This window comes from Anser cygnoides, chromosome 7, assembly GCF_040182565.1.
Source record: "Anser cygnoides isolate HZ-2024a breed goose chromosome 7, Taihu_goose_T2T_genome, whole genome shotgun sequence".
Taxonomy (NCBI): domain Eukaryota; kingdom Metazoa; phylum Chordata; class Aves; order Anseriformes; family Anatidae; genus Anser; species Anser cygnoides.
This window is the reverse complement of record NC_089879.1, coordinates 38,101,416-38,128,900: the sequence shown is the minus strand read 5'-3', so window position 1 is coordinate 38,128,900 and position 27,485 is coordinate 38,101,416. Positions and strand designations below refer to the sequence as shown.

The following is a 27,485-nucleotide window of genomic DNA, read 5'->3' as shown; positions in this document are numbered from 1 at the left end:
AATATTGCTGAAGATAGATCATTTATATTAGATTCTTTATATGTTTTTAGGTGCTTTTCACTTGAAGTGGGCAGGCATGGTAAATTATTACCCACCTATTTTCTGCTGCCTGCACTTAACACTGTTTTACAGACAAAGAGAACAGTGGCTTTACTTGGCATCTAGCATTCCAGTGCCACACAAGGTTACAGGGTAAGATTGCTTGCATTTTAATGGTCTGTAAACTGCTAAGATATGCTAATCATAAAGAGTAGGGAGAAGTTATTTTGAATAATCACAAGTAACCACTGCATAATATCATGGGTGGATCCTTCATAAACTGTACTTTGCTGGTCAGAATCTCTTACAAACAATTAGCCACAGGGTAAAGGCAGGAATATGTGTATGTAGGGTTTGTTCTAAATATAATATGAATAAGCATTACAATAGACTTAAAATACTCACAAAACACTGACTGCACTTCCCACAGCAGTTAGTTGCATACAGGTGATAATAATAAAGATTTCTTTCTGAGAAAGGAGTGTAATAGTCAGGACAGTCCTACCTTTATGCCTTCTTGGGACCTAGATCTCGATCTTGAGTAACTATATGGAAAAGAGTAACTCTTCCAGGCCTGATAAAGTCTTTGATATACTTTGCCATTGTGTTGTTCTGGTGGTCTAGGTGACTTGGCTGACTGACTGCCAGCTACCGGACCAGAGATTTGATTTAAACCCTCATGTATTACTAGCAAACAGACTTATTTCAAAGCCACATGCGCTAGGGTGGAATTTCATGGCACCAGTGCCAAGGGGAAGCCGCTCTGAGGACGTCCCCCTGGCTCATCGAGGCGGGTGACTAAGGGCTCAGGTGTGACGGCAACGCCTCCCTCACGCAGCCCCCCCACAAGGCGCTCTGCGCCCCTGTGGCACTGGTGCCCGCTGCTTACCTCTCCGCCGCTCCGAGGGAGGACGGCACATACCGCGGCCTTCGGTAACACGGGGCAAGCCTGCACGGACGGGAAAAGGGGTCCTGAGTTCGCAGGGTCGGCACCGCCGGGATCCGCTTGCCCGGGCTGGGGCGCGGCGGCCCTGCCCGCGGGCAGCGGGGCGGGCCCGGTGGCGGGGGCGGGGCGGTCACCGCCTGGCCCCACAGCTTCCATTTTGCGGGGCGGCTGCAGGGCAGAGGCCGGCGGTTCCGCGGCTTCCCTCAGGTGAGGCGGCGGGGGGGGGGGGGAACATGGGTAGCTGCCGAGACTCGCGCGTCCTCCGCCCTCAGCAGCCCGGCCCGGCCCCAGGAGGGCTCGGGATAGAGCCCCCCGGCCCCGGGGCACGGCCGGGCTGGAGCCCAGGGGGACCCCAGCCTCCGGGGCTCGGCAGGGCAAGGAGCCGGCCCACCTCGCGGAACGGGGACGGGGTCCCGCTCTCAGGAGGAGTAACCAGAGCGACTGATACCTGCAGCCGTGCCTCGCCACGCTTAGGGAGCTGCAGCCCCCCCGGTGAGAGCCCCCAGAGCTCCGTGACAGCCCTGCCCCGAGCGGGCTGCGGCTTCTGGCCCCGCGGGCAGGGCTGGGCGGGACAGGGTAGGGCGGCCCCCAGTGGGTCCTTTAAAGGCGTCGGGGGCGGGTTCGGGGCTGACTGGAGCCCCCGGCCCGGCCCGGCGCGGTCCTGTCCCCTTCCCTCCTGTCCGCACCTTTCCTGTCCCCACCCCGGGACCTCCTCCGCCCGCCCGCTGTTGCACAGCCAGAGACCCCGCCCCGCCAAACCAACCAAAAAGCACAAAAAATGGGACGCTTGGGGTCGGCTGGGCCTGCAGCTTGCAGAGAGCCCCAGAAGGCCTGAGGCGGTCTGGCTGTGGAAGTCATAACGGCCCCTGCTCTGCCCCGGGGCGCTTAGGTGCTGTGAGGAAGGCTGCGAGCTAGGGAAGTCAATGTTTGTTATTAAGTACTTGGTGTTGTGTAAGGGAATTCATTTATCTCCTAGAGGATGTGTATATGCAGAAAGCTGTTTCAGTAAGTACTGCTGGCTGGTCTCAGTAAGTTCTTCAGAGACTCTAGTACCTGAGGTCTGAGGCTAGTCTCAAACCCCCACTTAGCACTCAAAATTTTATCCAGAATGATCAAGGAAACTGACAAAAACTTTGTTGTTCTTCTGAGTTACAAACACAAAATAAGAAATAGGGATGGGGTCTTGGTAGAAGGGGATGATTAAAAGAAATGCTGCCATTCCCAAAAGAATTTGTATCACAAATTATCCAAATCCTAGAAAAGGAACAGAAACAGTGAAAGTAGGGAAAGTGTTAAGCAGTTTTACAGTGTGCTGTTTGTCATAGGTGTACACAGGTGGTTAATTTGCTAATCAAAAATACCATGCTGGATTGAAAATGAGATGTTGGAAAATGATATCTTAAAAAGTTTTTGCCAGAATATGTTTGATAGCAAATCAAAGTCACAGCTGAAAAATTAAATTAATTCTGAAATAAATATCAATAAGTCTAAAATCTGGTATGTTTTAATATGGATAAAAGATTGTTGGGTCCCATTTACATACAAATTATACTTTTTACAGCTGCCAAAACAGCTGACCTGCAGTCACCAGCTGTTGATTTTGCATTATGAAAAGCACAGAATGTAATACAGGGGAAATGATATTGTGCACACCTTCAAGTTTTACAGGCTTTATGTTACTGTCTTGCTAACAGTGTAACTTTAATTGAATTATATGAAGCTAAAAAACAGAAGTTTTTTGTTTTTTGATTTTTAATATTCAGTTTTGCTGACAGTATTTTCCTCTAAGCAAAAAGAGTGTAACTGAAATCCAGAGGAAGTGTTGCTAGTCTTGTTCCTGAATAGAGTTACAGATGGTGTTTAAGTAACAGAAATACCAGAAGAAATGTGTTGTTGAAAGCCAGAATTAAAAGTCAACTCAAATAGCTGTCAGTAATAAGTACTGTACGGGTATTGGTTTAAGGAGTTTCCTCTTAGGGAAACAAATAGCAATTAGTAGTGTTTATGATAAAAGCATAGATTCACAAGCACACCTCATGCCGTTCTTCCCCCCTTTATTTACTTAAAAAGACCCTCTAAAAGATGATCCTACATCAGTAGGAGACTGCATAGTTGTACTTTTCTACGAGTTTGTTTTGGCTCTTATTTGAACTAACTTGCTCTGTTTTAATGTTTTCCACATTAAATCTGAGATATTTCAGGCAGTAAGTTCTTGTGCAATTAATGGTACAATGCAGTAAGAATACTGCTTTCATAACCATTTGTTTTGGCCAACAAATACCTAGAAACATGAATAGTCATTAACTGTATTACATTTGTATTTATATATCCGATTTCCTTTGATTTATGCAGCTAAGATACTACCATATAAATATGCAGGGAGTAACTCCCAGTCCCTGATCAGGGAATCTGACTCATTAGCATTAACAGGATTTTTTCCCCTGCCATTAGATGTTTAGTAGTGTGGCTAATGACCTCGAAACTCCCTGTCCAACTGGTTGGGGACATGGTCGATGATCTCTGTCCTGTTCTGCTTCTACTTCCCAACTCCCTCTATTAAAAATGGGACTAAAATAAATAGCTATTACCAGGAAACAGAAATCTGCTACACAAATGAAGTAATGCTGAGGGATTACAAATGATGTGTGTGGGTAATTGGGGAGTATGTTGGAAGCTGAACTCATGCCTGGATGCTTCCTCATTTCGGTGTTTTGTTTGAGCACGAGGGCAATAGTATTTTAAAGTGAGAAACAACAATAATTCCATCAGCATAAAGTATTTGTAGAGAGGCTAAATTCAATCTTTCTGTTCATAAATTCTAAAATAGCAGCTTACTTTATTTCTAAACAATTTAAAAAACCAAAACAGATCTCCTCCCTTCCCAGCCCAAGCAGTTCTTACACACGTGACGATATGCACGGGTCACTGAGGAGCTGCTCTGAAGGTGGGTTTCATGCTGGGATCTCCCCCTCCAGCAGGTTCCCCGCCTCTTTCCTTCTTCAGCGACCTTTATGCAAGACAGGAATGTCTCACGGAGGCATTTGTTGGCAGAATAGTCAATGAAAGACTAAAAGATTGCATGCTCAAAAACAGGCACCTTTGCAACTTCATCTGTCTGACCTTTTCCTCCCATTTTTTGTCATGGTTTATCTGTAAATTTGTATTATGCTAATAGCTTTTTTTAAATCTCTTTTCCAACCTTAATGATTCTAAAACATTTACATTATAAACCTCCATTTATAGAATTTTCTTTCTTATCCTTAAATACTCATTTTAGATTAAAATTTAGATCTTTTTCATCTTTTTCATGGTGCACTGACCAGCATCTGGTGCAGTTTAGTTTTAAAGGATGTCTCATGTCATCACCACCAGAAAGTCTGACTCACTATGCTTTACAGGAGTCAAATGTGGAATTTTGAAAGAGACTTAAAGGTCAAAGTAATTGAGTTGTGATTGCTCAACCACCATGGTCCTCCCATGCTTGAGCTTGCCATTAACATGTGCATAATGAAACTGTCCTGCTGTCATACCTGTAACAGCTAGCATAAATAATGTGTTATTTTTGGTTTAATCACTTTATTTGATCTTTTAAATCATTGCTCTGTATTTAGCAGTGCATACATAAGAATAGCTAAAAGAAGGTAACAGTTGACCACGTTTCTATCAAATGATCCTTTTCTCTGGAATAGATAAGGACTACTCTCCTCACAAGAACTATTCCTGTGAATGGAGGAGTGCAAGCTGACAGGAGACAAATGCTTGATGCGTTAGAGAATTGAGACCTATTTTAGTCTTACCCTTCTGTCTCTATTCTGGCAAAGGCTCAGCCCCCTTCTGCTGGCACTTCAAGGTCTGAAAGCTCTATTTCAGAATTATTTTGGAGTCAGGTCTCTTACCATGCATCAGTATCTATCTGACCCTAATTCAGGGTAGCAGTTAATTGCAAAGTTGATGATGGTTCTCTTCTGAATCCTGCTTGCTTCTGTCATGTGTATGGAAAAAGGAAAGGTTTTGTGGTTGAGTAGCTGACAAGTACTCTTAGCAATACCGAATGCACTAAACATGTTCTTCAAGTGATGTCACAGGTAATTAGCTAGCAAATAGCTACTACAAACTCATCTACAGTGCCTGACAAAATATATTTTTTTTCCAGAATGTCATACCCAGGCTATCCCCCTTCTGGCTACCCTGGTTTCCCTGGCTATCCTGTAAGTATGGCTGGTCAGTACCCCTTCTTACCGTTCTGTGTGTGTGTGTAAATAGCAGCTGTTAGTCCATATAAAGTATTTGCTATAGATTATGGTCTTTGTTGTCATCCACATATCCATCCCGAGTGAGACTCTACAGTTGTCTCATATGAATTCCAAGAAGGAAGTTTATGACCTATTTTTTGAATATTGCCTGTTGTTCCAGAAGGGTTTTTGGTTAGTTGGTTGGTTCTGTTTTGGTCTGTTGCCTTGGTCTTGTGGGTTGTTTTTTATCTCTCTCTATAGCTAACTGTCTCAGCAAATATATCTTTTTTAAGTATCAGTAGTTCTTACATAAATAGAAGGGTCTTTAGGTACAGGATCAGAGGTATTGTCTGAACCAGCCTCTACCAAATAATGTGTGTACCCGTATCCCAGTATTTACAGAGATGCTGAACAAATTTAAGTGACTATTACTTTCAGGAAGAGTAAAGCTGCTGAGCAATCCAAGCTCAAGTATGCAGCTTTCATACGACATGAAGTAAATATTTTTCTGAGGATACAGGACACAGCAGCTTGACTTTGACCCCCCAGTCCTTCAGCCACAGTACTTTGTTCCACCTTCAGCTCATGACTGAACAGACTGTACATTCCAACAAAACACAGGAGGATGGAATTTATCAGGAGTGGCTGATACTGCAGTGTTTTTGATACACCTGCATCATTTTTTGATGCCTGCATCATTTTTCAAAGCTAGATGCAGCTGTATGCTTTTGTTAGTACAGTGCTGATAATGTGATTGTGGGAATTTTATATGGTTTATGTTTTATGTTGTACTGAACTAGACTTAAGGATGGAGCTCACTGTATCCCACTAAAATACTGAAAAGCTCTAAAGCTGTAATTTATCCTGCTTGCCACTTTTAACTACATTATACCTTTTTTTTTGTTTTGTTTTTTTAGATAGCATCTAAAATGTAGCCAACTTTAGTGGATGAATTTAAAAGACCCTTTAAATGCTAGATGAGTCATTCTAGGTTTTCTAGTCTTACTGATGATGCCCAAAGTAATAACCTGTGCAAAAAATCAATATGAAAGATTTTCTTCTGTAATGGTCATCCCAGCAGGGCTTTGGAGGATCCTAACTTTGGATTTGTGAATTTAAATCCTATTAAAATCTTTTTGTTGAGTCTGGCTGAGAAAGGTTAGACTACTGCTATAGAAGAGGATCTCACTGTACTATGGGCACAGTAATCTGGGACTAAGAAATATTGGAGCAACTAAACCTGAGGAAAACATTTGAGGTAGACTTTATTATGTTGCTTTTTATGTGTTTTCTGTACTCAAGAATGGGTGTGTACTGTATGTAATGTGTTGCTCACCCTTCTATTGTTAATGAGTAAGGATTGTTTCCAGTAAGTATTAAGTCCATATGGTACGTGTTATAAAGCTGATTTTAAATACCTGTGTTTTAAGAGCAAGAGAACCCATCCAGAAGGCCGACACCCAGGCTTAGGGAATGCTGCTGCTGTTCCTAAGAGCTAAATCTTATCACAGCATTATATACATGGACATTTTGAGAGCTTTTTACTCTATCATCCTGATAACAGGCATACAGAGAGCTTTGGGTTTTGCGTTTCAGCCAACAGGGCAGGAGTCTGTATATCCGCCAGCTGGTCAGTACACCTACCCTGCAGGATACCCCCCAGCAGGAGGAGGGACCTACCCTGCGGCACCACCAAATGCTGGGTATCCAGGGGCAGCAGGATATCCTGCCCCAGGGAGCTACCCTGGCACTCCCCAGGCTGGAGGAATGCCATCTTACCCTGGAGGTAAGGTCCTTTGTTACACTACCACTTGGGAGTTATTTCCGTTGTAAGTGGTCTTTGTGCTTGGTAGAGGTAGTGATGAAAAGCAGCTTTGTTCAGTGATCAATTTAGGCAGCAGCGTTTAGACAGCCAGAGAGATTGCTATCTAGCATAAATAGCAGGGCCTTGATACCTTTGGGTTTTAGGCCACTGCACAGACACAGAGAAAAGAAAATTAATCTCTTGCATAGCTCTGCTCAATAACCTGGCTCGTGTTGTGCCAGAAATCACTTACAAAATGTGTGCTAAAATCTGCCATCTTCTCCTAGCCCCCACAGGCCCTGGATTTGGTGTGCCTCCCGCTGGCCCTGCCTTTGGTGGCTATCCCCAGCCTCCTGTCCAAAGCTATGGTGGAGGTGGACCAGCACAAATTCCAGGTACATGGGTGTTTCCCTGCCATATGTTAAGATACTTCAAGCAGCCAAAGTTAAACCAGGAGAGTCCAAGTCAGGTAGCAACAAAATAGGCCTTATCTTTGCTACTTTTAGCTATTGAGTTTTGTATGCTGTATGCATCCTACCACCTTTCTTGACAAGACCAGTAAAGAGTAGATGAGAACCATCTGTATACATTATATCCAAAAGGGACGGCTGCCACTGATTAATGATCATGATGTGATCGTTTAGGTGCTTGTCATTCTTCGAACTGCAAGTATTTGACCAGAACTGTGAAATCCAGAGGCAACATTCAACAAGTATCTAGCTGCTCTGTTAATCTCAAAGAAATGGATGTGTTTTTCAGAATCCAAGCAGCTCAGTGTTCATGGTGATCCTGGGCATTGCAGGGGAAGTGGAAAGGAGAATACACACCATTGTTTAAAAACAGCGCAGGTTTTTTTCATGCTTTAAGTAGTCAGTTACCATTAAGAACATTTTTATCCTAGAACGTGTCAGTTGTGGTTGTAAGAAATACAGAGCAGCAAAACCTTTCTTTTAATGATTGTTTCACTGATTCTAATAACTAAGCTGTTGTTAAAAAAAAAAACTGTACATATGTACTATGGATAAAAATAAACTTCTAGTATAATAAATGTAATTGTAACATTGGTATTCACAGTGCTTTTGATCACGAAATGAGATTCCTTCAGTTCTTTTTGCACCAATGACTTCTTGGTATTTATTGTTAATGTGTTAGACATTTTAACAGAGTAATACAACTTTGAAAGAGAGCGCAGGACATGCATTCTTCATTGGCATGGCCTATGTTGGCTTTTGTCAAGAACAGCAATATTTAATAAGGGGAGATCCTTCCAGCTCCCACACGACCAGTAAATTTAGTATTTGTAGAGTTCCCTTGCTAGTGTATATACCAGAATGCTTCTGTGATTACTTCTTCCCATTTTTCCCAAGGGCAAGAACTTCAGTTACTGATCATTAAAAGTACTGTTCCTTAGCAAACAGGTTTTGTACAGTGGTAGACCTGTAACTTACCAGGTCTGTAAATGGTTTTATTTTCAGATTAGATAGCATGTACATAATAAGAAACATAATTAATTCCTTTTATCTTGTTCTTTAATTCATTTTCAATAGACTATACCGGTGGACAAGCACCATCACCAATGCCTGGTCTGGTATGTGTTGTATCCTATTCTATAATCAACCTTAAAGCAGTTTCTGTTTTTTTTTTTTTTTCATCTTGCTGTTCCTGGGATAAAGCAATGTTTTTACAATTCATTGTGTGGCAGAGGGTAGGGAGGAGCACTGAATATGAGCTGGGGATGTGTCATAGAGGAAAGGATATATGATGGCTGAAAATGTATTTGGATGTTAGTATTACACATTGCTCAGTAACAATTGTTCAATAATTGTTCTTGTCCATAATGCAAGGAAGAACTGCTATGAGAGGCAATTTTGAGCAAGGGGAAACTCAAGTAATTCAATCCTGAAAATCACTGGGTCACTCACTGCAGCATTTGGGTCCTCCATGATGTTATTTTAGAGGGACACTGTGCTAAAGGCAAAAAAGAAAAAAAAATAGTACCAGTCTTGGCCACACAGAAACGTAATTTGTTGCCATTGCTTTTGATAGGATTCAGATTTACACCTCTGTATTTGAAAAAAAAAATAAATTTAAACATCTTGCAGGTATTTTAATACAGCTTTTCTTAATGAGTTTGATATGAAAGGGTATAAATTGCTCCTGTATTCTCAAATGGTTTAAAAGTAACAAACTGTCCTTTGCCGTAAAAGATGTCTTTGCAGATGAAGTTAATGTACAGAGTGTTCTGCATCAAGAGCTCCCAGCTACGCTCAGAATACAACCCAAACAAAACCGTAACGCTGTATCAGTGTATACTCATCATGTAGCTCTTGAGCCATACCACTGTGTAAAGGCATTGGTGGGACAAAGCTGTTGAACACAAATGCCATCCTGCATTAGAAAAAATGGTGAACTAATGGAATGAACCATTCTGTGATTTCTCCTGAAGCAATGACTCCAAAGTTGTGATTTTAATTTTAATTTATATTGTGCAGGACAGCTAGTTAAACATGGCTCTTATTTTCAGCCTGCAGCAATGGTTCAGTATACCCAGGGCACAATTCAAGCTGCTCCAAACTTTGATGCTAACAGGGATGCAGAAATTCTGCGCAAAGCTATGAAGGGGTTTGGTAAGTAAGCAACAGCTACTTAAATTTCTGTTCGGCTACTTACTTACTTACGGAGACTATTTGGTCGTTTTCTTCAGTTTTTACTTAATCATATGTATTTTTTTTCTACTTTCATCTTCTCAAAAGTCATGCTTCCAAAATGACTTGGGCAATTTAATAGACTAAGATATATGGGAAATTTGGTAAATTGACTTTATTGATATTCATGCATGTATTAGGTAACTATGCCCAAATTGGAGATTATAAAATGCACAGTGCCGGAAGGATTACCACATGGATTCTATAATTCCATTTTATGATTAAGCTCTTACATTGCCTTTCTGTGTTCAAGGAACTGATGAGCAGGCTATCATCAACGTTGTAGCTAACCGCTCCAATGATCAAAGGCAAAAAATCAAGGCAGCCTTCAAGACTATGTATGGCAAGGTATGTTCACTAGCTCTTTGAATCAGTAAACAAAAAAAACCCACAAACTTGCAACCGCTGCTGTAACTGCCTGAGTGCATTTTAGTCCTGGAAAGTGGTTTGGGGCACTTCTTAAATGCACCTCTTTTGGTTAACTTTTTTTTGTTGCACACCAGGTGAACAGCTGCTATTTACCAGAGTGTTGTTCTGATATCTGGTAGAAGTGAGGGCACAGAGGAGTCTGACTAGGACCCTGACCAAACAAGAAGATTCTCTGAGTTTGCTATGATTATTAGATAAGAAAATAATCAAGCATAAACTGTTTATGTATTAGTCTGAAAATACAGTTTTTTTATGTGCACAAACAAGCTCAAAAAAAAAATTTTTTTTTTTCACTCATGAGAAACAAACTGAGAAATTGGTTGAGAATTGGTGGTGATTCAACATCAAGGGCTTAGCTCGCTAGAGTAATTCAGTGCCATGCCATTATTACACTAACTGTGCTCACTTTTAAAGGTGCAGGCCAGTACCTAACTCCCATTTCCTTCTTTATGATCCATAAGGGAAGGTTCCTTTCCAAGACAAGACAGTGCTGCAAACAATTGCTTTCAAGTGATCTCATTTCTGTGTTTTCTGCTGCAGTGAAATCTTACATTCTTATCTGCTCAGTAGCACTGTTTTGAAAGCATTGGCTTCTTCCCCCACCAGGCTGAACTTGTATCTTTGGATAAGATACTTCTACAAGAAGTAGGAGTTGTAGACTGTTGTAGGATTGGAATATTTGGCGCAAGAAGACCTGAACTGAATTCAGGGCTCCTTCCTCAGCAAGCTCTCCAATCACTATCGAGTTACGGATGTGTATTGCTATGTATTTTGACAGTGTTTTAAAAGAAAGGTGAGATGTCTGTGCTTTGTAAGGAACAGTAGGGATTCTCAGAATAGGGATAACAATGTACTATAGCAAAAAGAAGCATAAGAAGATCATCAGCTGCTTTAAGTGGATGGTCTGGGATAAGTTTGTGCCACTTGAACAGTGTCATGAAGTATTTTCTAGCCCCCATACTACATAATTACTCAATTTTTGTATTTATAATTGGACAGGATTTGATTAAAGATCTGAAGTCTGAGTTAAGTGGAAACGTGGAAGAATTGATTCTAGCACTCTTCATGCCTAGCATATACTATGATGCCTGGAGTTTACGTCATGCAATGAAGGTATGGTTCTCCTCTGAACAAAATAGTTTAAAACCATCTTAAAATGCTCATCTAAGGGAACAGAATACCTGATCCCTGCATTGTTGAAAAATCCTGTGGTGGAAAGCAAATTTAGGGACTGGGGATTAAAATTATTTTCTGCTTTATGCCCCAGTACTGACCAATTTCTGCAGGATCAGCCAATTTGCAGCAGATGTACAGCAGGGGATGAAATGCTGCAGGATGGAATTTTGCTCTCTGCCACTCTCTTGGTCATACTTTTTGCTAGAATGTAATAAGAGCCATGGTGCTTTTAAACTAACCACTGTTCAAATTGAAGTTTACGTACCTCTCCTTGCTGGGAACAAGCCACTGGTACAAAAAGATATTTTTGGATTATCCCAGGTTTTTCAAAAGGATGAAAATGAAAGAGTATTTTCTTAAGATTAGGTGATGCTTGCATTTGTTCAGGTGCTAAGACTGCACTGGAGGTTAGGTGAGATAGTTGGATTAAACTTTTCATTCAGGTGAACTGGTATGTCCAGCTCACCTGAATTGCTTGTTTGAGTTGCAGCAGTTAACAGGTGCCTGATTACTGGAAACATGTCACTTAATCCATGTATGAATGCAGAGCTCCAAAGAATATGGAGCACAAATGAAGATCTGGCTTTAGTGGAGGCAAAAACCACTCAACCATTTTTTTTAAATTTAGATTACAATACTGCTTAGAAGTCTCAGATCTACCCCTATCTAATCCTTGCTTGAGTAGAGATGGACCATGCTATTAAGATCTGACTGTACACAGAACCCACAGGTAATTTCTATCCTGAGGAGAGGGAAGCATCTATGGAAAGTTCCTGATGGTACTCCATGTTGAGGAAGCAGCTACATTTGGAATGGGGAACACACTTGTACACTGATCAAGACAGGATTTACATGCATATGATAGCCCTTAAAGCAAGAGATAAGGCTCTGCCTTCCTCCAGTATGTTCGCACAATAAGGTTGCCAAAGAATTCCTTCATTTTCTTCCTAAAACTTTTTCTTGTTATCTTTGGGTGATGTCACAATTGTGGATGTACAGTTCTGGGGGTATTTCTTCAGCTAGTACAGATTTTTATGTTTTTGAAATCTTCATTCCTTTTTAAGTAAGCATACAGTAAACTTGGTGCTTTCACCGTGCAAGAATACTGTTCTTACAATGTAGATTGTATTGAGTTTTAAAGTAACAGATGACTGCTTTTTTTCCCCCACAGTTGAACAAAATAAAGTAGGTGGTGTTTTGCAGTTATACCTTCTTTTCCTCTGCTTACAGGGAGTGGGCACTCAGGAGAGAGTGCTGATTGAGATCCTTTGCACAAGGACAAACCAGGAAATACGAGACATAGTGAACTGCTATAGGTCAGAATTTGGAAGGGATATCGAACAAGACATCAGAGCGGACACTTCCGGACACTTTGAACGATTACTTATATCTATGTGCCAAGTGAGCTTGATTTTTTTTCTTATTTTGTTAAGATATGGGTATACACACTTTGATGCATGTGTTTGTAATTGCTCCATAAATGAATTGCCTGTGCATGCTTAGCTAGAGCTAGGTTTTCTTAGAAGTTAGCCCTAGACTACTAATATATTCTCTAATGATAAGACAAGGCACTTCAGCCCCTCCTCAAGGAAGAGTTACTTCCTATCTATATGATGAGCTGAGTGACTTACTTGAACACCCTATTCACATCAGAGAACTCACATTTGTTTTTTTTACTGAGGAGATGCAATCAAACTGTAAAGTACAAGCAGTGTTCCACACTGCTGTTAAAGCCAGACACTTTTAATTTTTTTGCATAATTTTTAATTTTTTTTTGCATAAACAAAATTTAAATCAGTATTTGGGTAATGGGATAATTTTTATGGTAGGTAAAATATCAGTGAGAATCCCCCCAAAGAAGCCTAGAGGCATTGTAAATCAAAACTTACCTCCCAAGTCACATCACAGCCCTCCCTTCAGATAACTAGAATTAGGTATGTGCTGCTACTGAACTCAGGTGAACATTGAAGGCTGCTTATTTCATATCATTAATAGGGCTCTTTTTTGTGTTGAAGAACAGTAACTTGCAGTTTAGGAAGAAATACATAGTAAATGTAACTTCCCACATTTTTGTGGTAAATCTGCCTATTTGCTGTTAGAATTTCTATGACTATCTTGTTTGCTTCTACCTTTAAGAGAGTTCAGCTATTCAGTAGGTATTAGGATTACAAAGTCAAAATCCACAAGAAAGCAAAGCTTGAGAAGCTCATGCTAATTTTTATTTCAATAAATCCAGTACTTTACAGTAACTGACAACCATATAATTTAAATATTAACTGCTACAGACACAACAGTATTTAAGAGCATGTATTTAGCTTACTCAGCCAGTATATTTAGCAGTATTCATCCATGCATTGTGCAGCAAAAAAACAAATACCAAAGCACATAAAATGTCACACAAGCCCTACTTGACATATAACAACTATACTAAGTGCTTTTTAGAGACATTCATACTTGAAATTAGCAAATTCTAAATATAATAGAAAGCCTGAGATATTTCAGGTGTGCATATTCAGTAAGATAATTCATTAGTTCATTTGGGAAGATTCTTTGTAACTTGAAGCCTAGAAACAAATCAAGAGAAAACTTACATTATTAAGTAAACCAGAATTGATTATAGCTCCTGAAAAAGACTAGAACTATGAGATAGTATATATATAGGCAAAATTATGTGCCAGTATATATACAGTATATCTACAGCTTAAGCCAAACCCTACAGATAAGAGTTTTGGGCCACTTTTCTATTTTCTGCTTACAAGAATTATTAAACCAAAAAGTAACTTTAAAATAATGTAATTATTTCAAACTGGTATTACTCTTCCTACTTCAAGCTTCGGAGATACGTGTGCGGGGTCTACACTTCAAGCAATTAAAACACATAGCCTTCTCTGTGTAACTATGTTTGATATCCGCTATCTTTGCTTTTAGGGGAATCGGGATGAGAATCAAAATGTGGATTATCAAAAAGCTCAAGAAGATGCTCAGCGTCTTTACCAAGCAGGAGAAGGAAGACTTGGGACTGATGAATCATGCTTTAATATGGTTCTGGCAAGCAGAAGTTTTCCCCAATTAAAAGCAACAGTTGAGGCATACTCCAGGGTAGGAGTTCTTCACTGATTTCAAATGAGTGTGCACAGCATTTTTTGAATTAAGGTTCCACTTGTTGTTGCATTTCACTATCCACATGTTAATCTCATTTATTTGTAGGTTGCTAATCGTGATTTGTTAAGCAGCATCGATCGAGAATTTTCTGGAAACGTGGAATGTGGCTTGAAGGCTATTTGTAAGTGATATGTTCTTCCCTCTTCTTATCCCTTGGCAATAAAACCTTCTAAATGTAATTAAAGAAGAACCCAATTCAGCACTGTCCATATGGCAAATGAATACACAGTCTGAGACTCCACTAATACAAAAGTAACTTCAATTATTCAAATTACTCACTATGCACTTATATTGGAGAAAATAAGCATCTAGCTTGAAAAAGTCAGTTTCAAATGAGGAAAGGTTACATAGAAACTACTTGTCACTTTTCTGGAAAGGCATGTAACTACACAGAAACAGGGGTCAATGTTTAGAACTGGTGGTTGTGTGTCAGCACTCCGCAAATTTATGTGAGTACCAGTGTAACAGAGTTGTGCTGCACATGATCACAGAACCAACAAAAACCTCCTTTAGGCACAGTTCCCTTTCCAGTTCTCTTCTCCACCATCACCTACTCCAAAAAGTTCAGCATTTTCTAAAGAAAATGTCACCAAAATAGAGGAGCTGTTTTGAATTCGCTATTCCCTGCTTATTATACTAAAGCACTACAAATTTATCATGATTCGCTGTTAGTGAGAACCAGTATGATTTACTACTAATGAAACAAGTACTCCACACACCAATCCCACCAATGCTTACCAAATTGACTGCATTTCTGCAGCCATAACCATTAAAACCTATTGTATTGAACAAAATCTTCCCAGATAATATTCTACTAAAGAGTTCTACAGGAAAAATTCACCTCTGAAATCATGTAAAATAGAGGCTTGTCTTTGAGAAAGAAGAAACTAACTGAAATAAGATCAATTCCACAACTACTTGAGAATGAGAACTTTTTACCTTTGTCCTTTTGTTAGTGAGACTCTAGCAATGGACCACAACTTGAATACCTCATATCCTAGTACCAGCTATCCAAAGAAAAGATCTGTTTATAGATTTGGTAATTAAGGTTTCAGCCAGCTTTCAAAAGCACTTCCAGGCAAGTTAACTGGTAATAACCATAACTTTTCTTGTGAAGGATTAACTGATTTGTTCAGATACAAAATAAACTCAGCTTTATAAAACAGTTCCTGTAATCTACAGTATTGAATCTTTATCGATACCTACCTCTAGCTGTCTAAAGCATAAATCTTGACTTCATCATGCTAGGTATCACCATACAGTATACTATACTGGAACTAATCCTAAAAGTATACTTTATTACAGTGCAATGTGCTTTAAATCGCCCAGCCTTTTTTGCAGAAAGACTTTATTATTCTATGAAAGGAGCTGGCACGGATGATTCTACTCTCATCAGGATTATAGTCACTCGCAGCGAGGTAAGAAACTGTCTCCTCTGTAGACCTCACATGTAGTGAAAAGCTATCTACTCTAACCAGCCTTCTATGTAGTCCCTCCTTCACAGCTGTAGAAATCACATACTGTACTGAAGCTTTTATCTGGTTCAGACGTGGATAAACAAAGCAATTTGTTTTAAAGCCATGTTTCATATAGTAATTTAATTATCTCTAGCTAAGTAGTAATACTACATGTCTACTTTCCTAAATGTGATTGCCTGTCTCTAGCAGAAAAGCATCTCAAATCCAAAGGTTCAACTGCATGAAGTAAGGATACTACAGTTCTAGCAAAGTTAGGCAAGGTTCTCAGGTTGCCCAGAGAGCTGCAAAAGTGTTCAAGGCCAGGCTGGATGGGGCTTTGGGCAACCTGGTCTAGTGGGAAGTGTCCCTGCCCATGGCAAGAGGGGTTGGAATTAGATGGTTTTTAAGGTCCCTTCCAACCCAAACCTTTCTGTGATTCTGTGAAAGCAAGGAACAACTGTTAAGACTGCTTTGGGAGGTGCTTATCTGTCTGTAGAGGGAACTGATAGCTTATACGATGTACAGAGTTAATCCGTTGTACATTATACCCTTGGCTGGTATTCTGTAGTCTGTGAGGGAGATGGGGGTAACTGTCTAAGAGTTCAGATCATGCACTATGTTTAAGCTTTGTGCTTTTTTTTTTCTCTGCAGATTGATCTCGTGCAAATTAAACAGGTGTTCACACAAATGTATCAGAAAACTTTGGCTTCAATGATATCAAGTGATACAAGTGGTGATTACAGGCGTTTGCTACTGGCAATTGTTGGTCAATAGAAGAGGATTATCTGTTCGTTGGTTTTCTTTTTTAAAAACAAACTGGAGGACATGTAACATGCTTTATGCAGACACTGACCCCTTGTGCATAAAAGAATAATTTTAAACTTTATATAATCAAATATGCCTTCTTGGTGATTTAGTAAGCTTTCTGCACTTACCCTTGCCTTAATTTACAGCACATAATATTCTTTATTGTATAGTAAAAGATATATCTTATCTATTAGCCCTAAGTCTTAGTTCTTTTGACCCAGACAAAACCACCTGTCCTCTGCCAAACTCCTGCATAATTAGACTTCCTTGAAAAATCTAAATTTAACTGCTGAACTAACTGTGGATTACAAAAAAGCCCGAGGCGATGACGTAAAGCATTTTACAAAAACCCAGCCAGGTTCTCTAACAAAAGCCCTCTTTAAAGTCCTTCCATGGTAATGCTAAAAAACAAGTGTTCGGTTTAAGTCACATTACACTAACAGTTTAAGCACCTAGGCAGAATTTGACTGTACTCCCCTATTTAAGTTCTTAAGTTAATTATGTTTAGCAGTTAGTTATGATTGTGATTAAGGCAGAAAAAAATAAAATCTAATCTAATTTCGAAGAATCATCTTGTAAAGGAGTGGGTTATACTGTTTTTTCATTGTTCAGTAATTTGCTGTAAGCAAATACTAACACTACAGAACATGTGTAAATTCAAACTGGAAGTGACAGCAACAGAGATGATACAAGTGACTATGTGGATGGTTTCATAGGATTAAAAAAACAAACAGCTTTGAGAGTACATCTGTTTTTTTAGAAAGCCACAGTGAATCTGTCCCCAGGCAGCTGTAAAGTCCAGCAGCTAGCATTTCTAAGCATTGCTTTATCAAGTTAAAAAAAAAATAATAGGAACCTCCCACAAACAGCAAAGCTCTATTTTTGTTAGCCCTCAAACAGAATTAGCTAGCGCAAGTAGAGTAGAGTTGATTCTAATAGGAGAAACCTTTCAATCATGCACACCAAGTACATAACGTTTTTTGCAAAACAATAGCAGATACCAAGTCTACTATACAAAAAAACTCAAGTATTTCACTTATATAAAATACTCTGCAATCTAAATCTGACTTCAAATGTTTTCTGATATTACACTTAGAAACACAGTCCAATTTAAAATTTCTGAGTCAGATTGAAGCTAAATAATCCAAATGTGAACAAGAGAAGTTGATTTGGGGAGACTAAAGGACATTCCACTGTGTATTACTTTGGTCATCATTGGGGCAAGCATCCACTGTGAGATAAGTATGTATATACATATATACGCACACACACACACTTGATATATATATATATATATACACACACACACATATCTGTCAATAGGCTTCGAAGCGTGACCAAGACTCTCACAAGCTTTGGTTCTTGTTTCTTTGCTCTTGAGCAAACTTCCTTACATGTGAAGAAACTTTACATTTAATAATTAAAGCATATTAATGCACCTGCATGTTTTCATGCAACTCAAATACCCCCACGAATTTATTTGTCATGCAAAGCAGAATGTTGATTAAATCTGGGTCATACATACTGTTACTACAAGAAAACGAACAGATGAAGAGACTTCTATGTCCTAATGCCATTCACGTGTTTTATGGCAAAAAGTTATTTTCCTTATATGGTACTAATAAAGAATTATTAAATGGGTAATAAAAATTGAATGAAGCAATGTTAAGAGAAGAATGAGCAATACTATGACGAATACTATCTATCCTGCCTCTGAAAGAGCCTGATTTTTACGTATAACTAATATAATGGTGTTTCAAGGTTAAACATTAGAAAAAAGAAAGCCATTTATGAGACTATGCCTCTTAAAAACTGTTCAGACTCAAACCAGGATTCTACCTGAAAGAAAAAAGTATCCCCAATCCCCATCACTTATCTTTTTGCTAAAAAGGCCAATCTTCTTCACAATTAAGTTTTTCAATTTCACAATTTGGAATTTAATTAGCTTTGAAAGGAAAGCTATTATTTAACACTAAGTAATTTCAGATGGTGAGGTTATGTTCACCATTTAACTAAATGTAAGGAGAGTATGTAAATTAGGCTGATCTTCCCTGTTTGGCTCACCAGGTGGCAGCAAGCTTCCCGACAGCACCAAGTCCTGTTTTGGCATGACCCCAGAACACCACACTCAAACACATTCTGTACTTTCAGGCCCCCTTTTCAATTTCACTAAAATGCATTTAGATTTCTCAGAGCAGCTGGAACACCTCCCCCCAGTCCCCAGCCATCTCTGAATCCTCACTGCAGGTCGCAGCACTACAGGTGCTGTTGAGATCCAGCAGCTCAGGGCAGGATGTGGCCAGGACTCTGAGCCCTCTGGGGTTGCCCACTGAGCCCCATGCAGCGGAGCAGAAGTAAGCAGTGACTGCTCTGGCATGAGCCAGGAACCAGCCATGCTTTGCTACTTGCATCCTTCGGTTCACAAATTTATTTTCCTAGCATTCTCCCCTCCTAACACAAGAATAGACTAATGACACACAGAGCCTCCCCCCACTTAAAACACTGAAAGCAGAAAACAAATAAAGCAAAACTACTTACGGTTTTCTGGGAGGGAGGATACATTTTTTTTTTCTCATCAACAATACAAGAATTAGAGACAGCTGCAGGCTCCACCTTTCAGAAACACAGCAGCAAAAAATGAGTACTTAATTCCTAAACAGAGAAGGCCCACAGACACAGTCCTGTCAACCGAGGGCTTGCTTAAAGGGCAACACGAAAGTACCTAGCACGAGAGAACGAGAGAAGAGACTGACAAAAATTGCCCAGAAAGTTTCCTTTACTGTACCTCTGCCTTCATACCTGGTAAAAACTACTCATACAACTGATTACTGTTGAGGAATCAGAGCACTGACTGCTGGACAAGAAGCTGTTCTCTCCAATTACCGTGAGCTCCTTCCACACAAAGACTGAATTTGTATTTTCTCTGTGTACACAATTCCAGCTAGTCAGAATCGTAATGGGAACTAAGATCTGAGTATCAAATCATGGATATACTGTCATGTGAGACTGAGACGTTTTCATTAGTGCTTACAAGGAGGAAGGTACCATCATATTGTTTGCCATGTAAAATCTCAGTTGTACTTCAGTAGCATGCGTTTGGTCTGCTCTATCACAACATCACACACAGACTGTACAGCTCACTAGTATGGAGGTTGTTTCATAAAAAAAACTTACCATTTTTTGACTTGATCTTCTGCAGACAAACTTTGAGAATAGTTTCCAATCAGAACACATCTGCAATAAAGTAAAATCAGACATTAAAATCCCACGTGTCACATTTTTTTCATCTTCATTCTCATCCTGCTCAGCAGTTTGCCCTACATACTTCAAAGACAATATACCAAGAGAAGATCAGACAACTTTGCTGTCAAAACAAACAGCCCCTCCCAAAGCAGTCCCAACACACTTCACTAGTGTCTTGAACACACTTAGTCAAAGCAACAAACAAGATGCGGCTGTGCTTCACAGCCTCTCTATAAAAAACTAACACTGCTCTTAAAACTCTGTACAAACTAACAATGGATGTCCAGTCTAGCACATAGAAAATGTTCAGGTGCTTAATATATGAGAAAGAACTCAAAAAAAAAAAAAAAAGGGGGGGGAAAAAAAGCAGGAGTAATATCCTAATTAAACAGCATTTATGGTAAACTAGTTCTTTGCAAGCTAAATCTCACCTCTTAGGCTGTATTTTCAATAGCTTAAATGTTGAACAGTATTTCATTTCAAAACAATTTTCAGAGTCAGATTAGACCTAAGTATGCCAAATAAAACCAATACACAATGATAAGAGCCGCAGCCCATGCACAAAATTTATTGTGTGCTACTGTTTATAAAATACTTGAATAGTTCAGAACATGCATAAAATTTCCAACTTTGACAGGGGTACGTACAGATTGTACTTCATGGCAAACAAAAAAAAAGGGAGATGAACTCTAGTGACATACGTTTCAAGTTGTGTTCCAGGGGATGAGAAGGACACGTAGCAAATGTCAAAATAGGTAACAAAGTACAGTGGCAATCAGTACAGTCCATTATTTGTGAACAAATTAGCACAGGGCTTCAATTTTTATTTTAACCAAGCAGTCCTGTAGATATCAAAATACATGCAGTCTCAAGTTTACACTTTCACTAATGCCTTAGCAGTTGAACAGAGCAATTGCTTACGTGCTGCTTTGCCTAGAACAAAAAGTATGCCCAATAGTTTCAGTTTGCTTTGCAGCTTAAAAAATGATAAAAAGCTTGCAGCTATTCAGCCCAGTGATTACTAGCTATTTACGCAACTGTAATACTCACAATAAAGTAAAAGTACCCATAACATCTACGTAACCTATAGATGTACATCATAGGTCTATATATTAAATATTTGCAAAATGAAAACATGCATACACAAAATACAATGCCAAGCTTTACAGACTTGATATGAATCAAAATTTCCTTAAACAATGTACAAAGTTCAATTAAAAGTACCTTAAAATTAACACTTCCATATTTTTCTTACTTTTAAAATTAGTATATATATTTTTTTTAAAATTCAAGATGGGGAAGAGTCTTGAAAAAGCTGGGCAAAAATGTTTCTAAATTAAATATTTCTTAAAATCTGTGTTCAAGTAATAAACATTCCTACATAGAAATCTTCTGATAAGCTGTAACTAAAAAACACAGTGAATAAAATATAGAATTAGCAACATCTAAGGAGTAAACCTGAGGTCAGCATTTTACAGAATGACCAACTGAGATTTTTTTGGCATTTTTTTCCATTTAAAATACAGTTTTTGCAGCCTCAGATATTTTAAGACCTTTCTAATCTATTGTTTTAAAGACATTTCATGAAACTGATGTCCATTAATAAATAGTTAGCTCTTAGGGTTGTATTTGAAAGTCTGATTTAAAAAAACAAACAAACGAGCTACCTCTACTGAAAGAAAATCCCATTTGTAAACTTAAAGTGTTGACAACAATAAGCGTAAGATGCTAGTCTAGATGTGCTTTAGCGATAACAGCCCGATTCTCTCCTCAGATCTCTTCTGAAGATGCAGCAGCCGGCGATGGACTGTGTGTAAATCCACGAAGCATGCTCCCAGGAGGTCGTGTCACCATGTGAGGAGAGGGGCTGTTGTCTCAAAAGCACGATGATTTTTCTTCAGCAGGATCAAGTTAGTTGGTTTTCCACCTCTTACTAAGTGGTCACTACAGCTGATCCCCCTGTCTGTTTCATCTGTTGTCACATCAAAAAGCAATAATCTAGGAATTCTCAGGCAAGACATAAGTGAGTAAACCAGAAGTTGACGTGGTCACTGTGCATTGTTGTTGCCAGTTCCATTGTTTCCATTGGCATTTGTTGCGTTTATAGTATTAATACCATCTTGTTGAAGAGCATCTTTTCTCGGTGGCATTCTCTCATTGATCCTATCCAAACCTTTTGCTTCTTCAAAACTGCAGATTTTATGTTGCGGAGAGAATCCTCGTATTGCTTAACAAAATGCAAATTTGATATGTCAGTAATGGAAAAATAAGTTGAAAGCATACACTTTTTCTAATAAATGATGTTTAAAAACAGGTAAGAAATCAGCCAAAGAAATGTGTGGCTCTGTATCTGTACTAGGTAAAAGCTTCTCTAATCTGCTCTCGTGATACGGCTATCATGATCTCGGTTTATAACAAAAAGAACAAAGTATGGCAAATATTCTGCAAGTAGGAATCAAGGCGCTTAAGCCCACTTGATTGCTTCTGCATGTCCCTGGTGTGGCCAGCTCTAAGCACCAGTTGCTTCTGCTGTCAGGTTCATCAGGCTTATCTTTTAACATCCCCGTTGTCTTCAATGGAATGTCAGTAAGATCTAAGCAGCACAGCAAGTGCGGTGGAGGCAAAGCAGCAAAGGGTTACAAAAGTAACAGGAGATTTATGTTCTGCATACACGCTGATGGCCTGATCCTGCAGTTTTTATGCAGGCAAAACTGCGGGATATGGATCACATTCTGTGCTAATCACGTGGATGATGGAAATGGACACAACCACAATCACTAGGTTAGCACTGTGTTCAAACAATGGAATCGTTTAAATACGTATGTATTTAAAATACGTATAGAAAATAGGTATTATTTTTCTACTAATTATTTTAATGAATGAGGTCTGTAGTTGAATTTAGACCTGAAAATAGTTGACCACATAGTAAGACCGAAGCCTTTGGGATGAAATAATTCTTTGGAGATTTAAGTACAGCTTTCCACTCACAACAACGGAACCTCTTGCACATGTGTGAGAGAACAGAATATGGCCCTCGTTTGTATTTTTGGACATCTGACTTCCTTAATTAAAAAACAAACAATGCAGTTATTAAATGGTGCTTTGCATCCAAATTAGAATACACACAAAGGTAGCTGTCCCAATTGCTATGCTGTTTGTCATTCACTTCATTGAATATAGAGCAAGAGGAAATTAAAGGGTCTATGAAAAAACTTCAACAATCTGAATTTGAGTACTTGAATACCAAATAATCTGAAGGCATTTTACTCAACGCTGCTAAAAAGGATGTACATACAGCAGCTTATTTAGCACAGAAGCACTGATAATCCATGGAATTTAATACGCCTCATACCAGTAGGTTAGCCTATATACTGGAAATAAATTTGGTCATCAAATTATGTGCAAAACCCATAGGAAAAAAAATTACAGTTGTATGTCTTGCACTACCAGAACAGTTAGAGGAAGTTTTAAAAAATTACGTTCAAAGCCATTAAAAATTGTTTTTATGAAAAAAGGCATGCATAAACCCTCCTTCCACAGGTAACCCACCCCCCCCAACAAACCCTTGCAGTTGAATACAGAAAAAAAAACACACTAAACACTATCATTTTAACGATTTCAAGACAACACCACGTATCACAACATGCTATTATACAAAAACCTACTGCATATTTTGTAAAAACAAACAAAGACCCCAAACCCCAAGAATATCCCTAAAATATTAAAGATAATCATCATCCTGAGGCCAGAAATGAATGTTACATGTCAAAGGGATGAATCAATACAGTTGATTCATCTCTGCTTGTGCAAGTTGAAAGTAAAACACACCCACACAGAGTACTTTTGAATTCCCTCCCAGACACCACAGATCTCTGCCAATGGCAAAGACTCTGATCATACCTTTTTCAGCCTCAATTGCCTCTACAGTGGCTGTACAGAAGTGAGCAGATGCATGCAAAATGAATGAGAAAGATGAAGAGTGTAATATCGCATAGCAGAAAAGGCAATGATCAATTTAATATAATATGCTACGCCAGATTAGATTACAATTATTTAAAATTATAATTAAGGTTTTGGGGGTTGTTTTTAAGCGTAAAGTGAAATTTCTCCTACATTTTAACTATTACAATTTATCAACTAAAAGTATATCAAGAGAAACACTAATTACTAGAACTTCATTTATGGTTTTAAATGTACATTTCTAAAAGATATATATATAATTTTAAAGCAGCAACATAAAATTTCAACTGATGTTAAAGTTATGGTTATGATGTTAAAGTTAAAAAGAAAATCCATGAGATTACTCTTTCTGAAGATTAAAATGTATTACTGAGCTTCATTAAATTACCAGGAAATATGCAATAAATACAACACTGTCAGTGTTCTAATAACATGTTTTTCTTGTTATGGCTAGCTCCCTGAGGTTAAACTAGTCGTTCAATTTCTCACCGTATTTTATGCTTAAATGTGTATCTTTGAGAACTGAACTGTGAAATTTAAACCATAAAAGACAAATTTAGCAAGTCATATTTACAAAGCCTCGTAAATTTTTTAGTTGAATCCGCAACGAAGTCTAGAGCAGGAAGAGCCCTCGATTTAACATAGTCTTGGTGGATGACTTTATGTGGATAGGAATAAAAACCTAGCTTACTATTTTTTTGAACTAAGTAACCACGACAAATGCTGTAATGTCATAGGTGTAAGATTTTTCCATTGTTTATTGTTTTAGATCTAAAGTCAAAGCTATAACGTAAGGCTATCAGGATATTAAAATCATCTTCTATTAGACCAGACAAATAAACCACTTGCCACTAAGATCTAAATAGTAACTAAATTTCAATAATGGTAACAACTTTTTACCTCCCCTACTATTTACCATGCCTCTTAATATCATAAAGCAATATACTTTAACAAAAAAATGTATACATAGTTGTAAACCTACTTTCGTGGTGCTTGATACAGATAACAAAGGATATCATTAAGGAGTATTCAAGCGAGTGTTAAGCAAACTAGCTAAATTAAGAAAATTTTAATAAGAAGAAAATTTTAAATTTAGGCTTGTGCTTCGTATGTGCTGAAGAATAGAATTCTTTAAGGTGAATTAAAAGCTTAGTACTTCTCGTTTCCTACTGAGCATAAACCAGACAGCACATGTATTATCAACTGCCTACACTCTGCCTTAACCTATTATATCAAATTATCATTTCCAATGAGATGTTCTAAAAAATAAAATAAAAAACTTGAATTCATAATAAAATTATGTGGAATACGTAAGGGTAATGCAGCGTTTTAATTTTTACATACTGCACATTCCCAGCTGCCAAAAAAAGTAATAATAAAAAAATCTTGTGCAAATCTAAAGAGGCAAGGGGAATCCCAAAATTATATCAAAAAGCCACTTGAATAGATCACTATTTATGTTTACATTAGTGAAAAAGCTTTCTCATTTTGTAAAAAATAATTATTTTAGAAAGTTACCAAATACATATTTTCATACTACAACCAATTTGCCATGTAAATATAAAACTACGTCAAAAAAACCACCTCTTTCCACCATTTCCTGTTACCCGTGAAGTCTTTGTTTTCAATCTTTTCCTGAAAAGATCATGAATACTAATTTATCTCTGTAAATTATGTAGCTTCATAATAAATACAGATTTTAAAATTTACTCCTAATTCATTCTAATTTTATCACTACCTTATCTCCAAAATATATCTTGGAATATACAATGCACTTAAGAAAAGATAACTTTCACCTTGACATAAAAGAACAAACTGACTGGAAAATACAATCATTTAAAAAACACACTGTAAAGACTCAATTTGGAATATAATTTTGTTGGATTCTCTTTTGCAGGTACCTCTAAATTAAAACTGTATCCTTGATAGATCCTGATAAATCTAGAAAAAATACTGCATCATATTAATATATTTTATAAACCTGAACTCTTCATTCTGAAAATTCTCACTTTCCCAGCAAATTTTAAGCATTTCCTTTCTCAACTCCAACTCTCGCCCTGTTTTACTTAGGAGACAGATCTGATACAAAATTGTTGTCACCTTACAATACAAAATCAACAAAAAAAATTCTCATTGTCACTCTGACTAATAGTAAGGTTAGCAATGACTCTGATCAAGAAGTATTTGTCTAATTAAACTGTATTAACTGTATTAAGTATTAAGATTTTAAATTTAGGCTTATGGCTTTTTATGTGCTGAATAAGGCTTTTTAGGGCAGTTTTGTTGTTTTAAACAGAGGTTGACTATTTCAGTTCACAGTTCACTAGGCAATGATACTTAAGTATGGTCTTTAACATTTGAGCTTCTATAATGTAAATAAAGTAATTAATCAAAACCATAAATCCAGAGTTTATAGAGACATATCAAAGGCTATAATTTCTCAAAGTGTATTTTTATCCTAGTAAAATAAAGCTATCTAGAAATAATTTTTGATTCTTTTTCAAAAAATATATCCATGTGTTTCTAGAAAAAAAAATCAGATATCGACTCCTATAGGATGTAGTGTTACATTAATTTTCAAAATTATCTTTGTCTTTGTTTAATGCTTTAACTGCAGTTAAAATTTCTATTTTACCCTCACAATCCTCCCTTTTGCAGTAAGAATCTGTTCAACCATCTCCCATAAAGCAGTTGTATTAGATTGATTAACACTTTTGGCGCCCCACTCTGCATCACATCAATGCCAACAAGCTTCACTCCTTCTATGAGAATGGCCTCTATCTTACCAAAGACAGCAGGCATGGTTGAACAAATTCTTGAAACAGTATTGGTATACGCTAAGATCTAGCACAAAATGCGTTATTGAGATTAAGAATTTATTGTGCTTATTTACTGATGCTTCAAAATAAAATACCATTGCAATTCAGATTTTACTACTCCAAAAGATGAAGCTGGATCTGAATGTAATCCAATTCAAAGCAACTAAGACACCATTAATGCAATACATATACAATGTTTGCATATATTTTGGCCTGATAAAAAAATTTCCGCCCAGATCTCTAGAGGAACGTAGACATACACTCCAATTTCTTATAACTTTCTCAGCTTCTTAGAGATTTACTGGGAAACAGCCCACATAGATCTTCGTGAATTTTTTCATGAATAAAATAGGATAAGCAAAAAGAGTACGACAATGAATACTATTTATTTTCCCAAATCTAGGGGTTTGAGATAAGTTATTGATAGTATATTGATCAACACACTGCAATATCCTTCAAGAAGTAATTAAAAATTTCTAATACAAAAATCCTACTATGCTATCAGTGACCATATTTTGCCAAGAATATGAATTCACTGATGTTGTGAAGGCTTAGTAAAGTATGTTAGTGAAGTTTTATTTTATTTTTGGTTTACTTTTAGTTTTGCAGTTGAGCATAGTAAATTTGAAAACTTCTTTTTGAAAAATGAGACAGTAAAATTCTTATCGGTAAAAAGAAGTTACTGCAATTTGAGGAGAACTTACAG

The 27,485-nt window shown here is 38.0% G+C and overlaps 3 protein-coding genes across 11 annotated transcripts in view; 1 reads left to right on the top strand and 2 right to left on the bottom strand.

The window, feature by feature from the left end:
• The window catches only part of LOC136791240 (uncharacterized), a 102,918-nt gene extending 101,229 nt beyond the window's left edge, over nt 1–1,689 (bottom strand). The window contains exons 1-2 of one of the 2 annotated variants that reach the window (XR_010832829.1): nt 1,434–1,689; nt 929–988 (exon numbers count right to left, since the gene is read on the bottom strand). The gene's annotated coding sequence lies outside the window, so the exon portion shown is untranslated. Of the gene's footprint in view, nt 1–928; nt 989–1,433 lie in introns of those variants that run through there. The other variant, XM_067000544.1, reaches the window with a different exon arrangement.
• Nucleotides 901–17,325, top strand: ANXA7 (annexin A7). 2 transcript variants are annotated; one of them, XM_013176691.3, is made up of 13 exons: nt 901–972; nt 5,139–5,193; nt 6,814–7,003; nt 7,309–7,416; nt 8,569–8,609; nt 9,546–9,648; nt 9,980–10,074; nt 11,155–11,268; nt 12,562–12,732; nt 14,260–14,430; nt 14,539–14,614; nt 15,799–15,911; nt 16,602–17,325. In XM_013176691.3, exons 2-13 carry the CDS (start codon nt 5,140–5,142, stop codon nt 16,722–16,724), a joined length of 1,359 nt encoding a protein of 452 aa, XP_013032145.1. In that variant the 5' UTR covers nt 901–972; nt 5,139; the 3' UTR covers nt 16,725–17,325. The 2 variants fall into 2 exon arrangements, with proteins under 2 accessions (XP_013032145.1, XP_047915925.1); XM_048059968.2 differs by lacking the exon at nt 901–972 and adding an exon at nt 1,080–1,192.
• A 3,216-nt stretch (nt 17,326–20,541) lies between these two features.
• PPP3CB (protein phosphatase 3 catalytic subunit beta) overlaps nt 20,542–27,485 on the bottom strand; it is a 44,556-nt gene continuing 37,612 nt past the window's right edge. For 4 of the 7 annotated variants that reach the window (XM_067000535.1, XM_048059963.2, XM_048059964.2 and 1 more), the window contains 2 exons: nt 23,901–23,930; nt 20,542–22,227 (listed from right to left, as the gene is read on the bottom strand). In XM_067000535.1, the coding sequence (XP_066856636.1) occupies nt 22,049–22,227; nt 23,901–23,930 (209 nt within the window). In that variant the 3' untranslated portion in view covers nt 20,542–22,048. The remainder of the gene's footprint in view (nt 22,228–23,900; nt 23,931–27,485) is intronic. The other 3 variants (XM_067000537.1, XM_048059966.2, XM_048059965.2) reach the window with 1 other exon arrangement.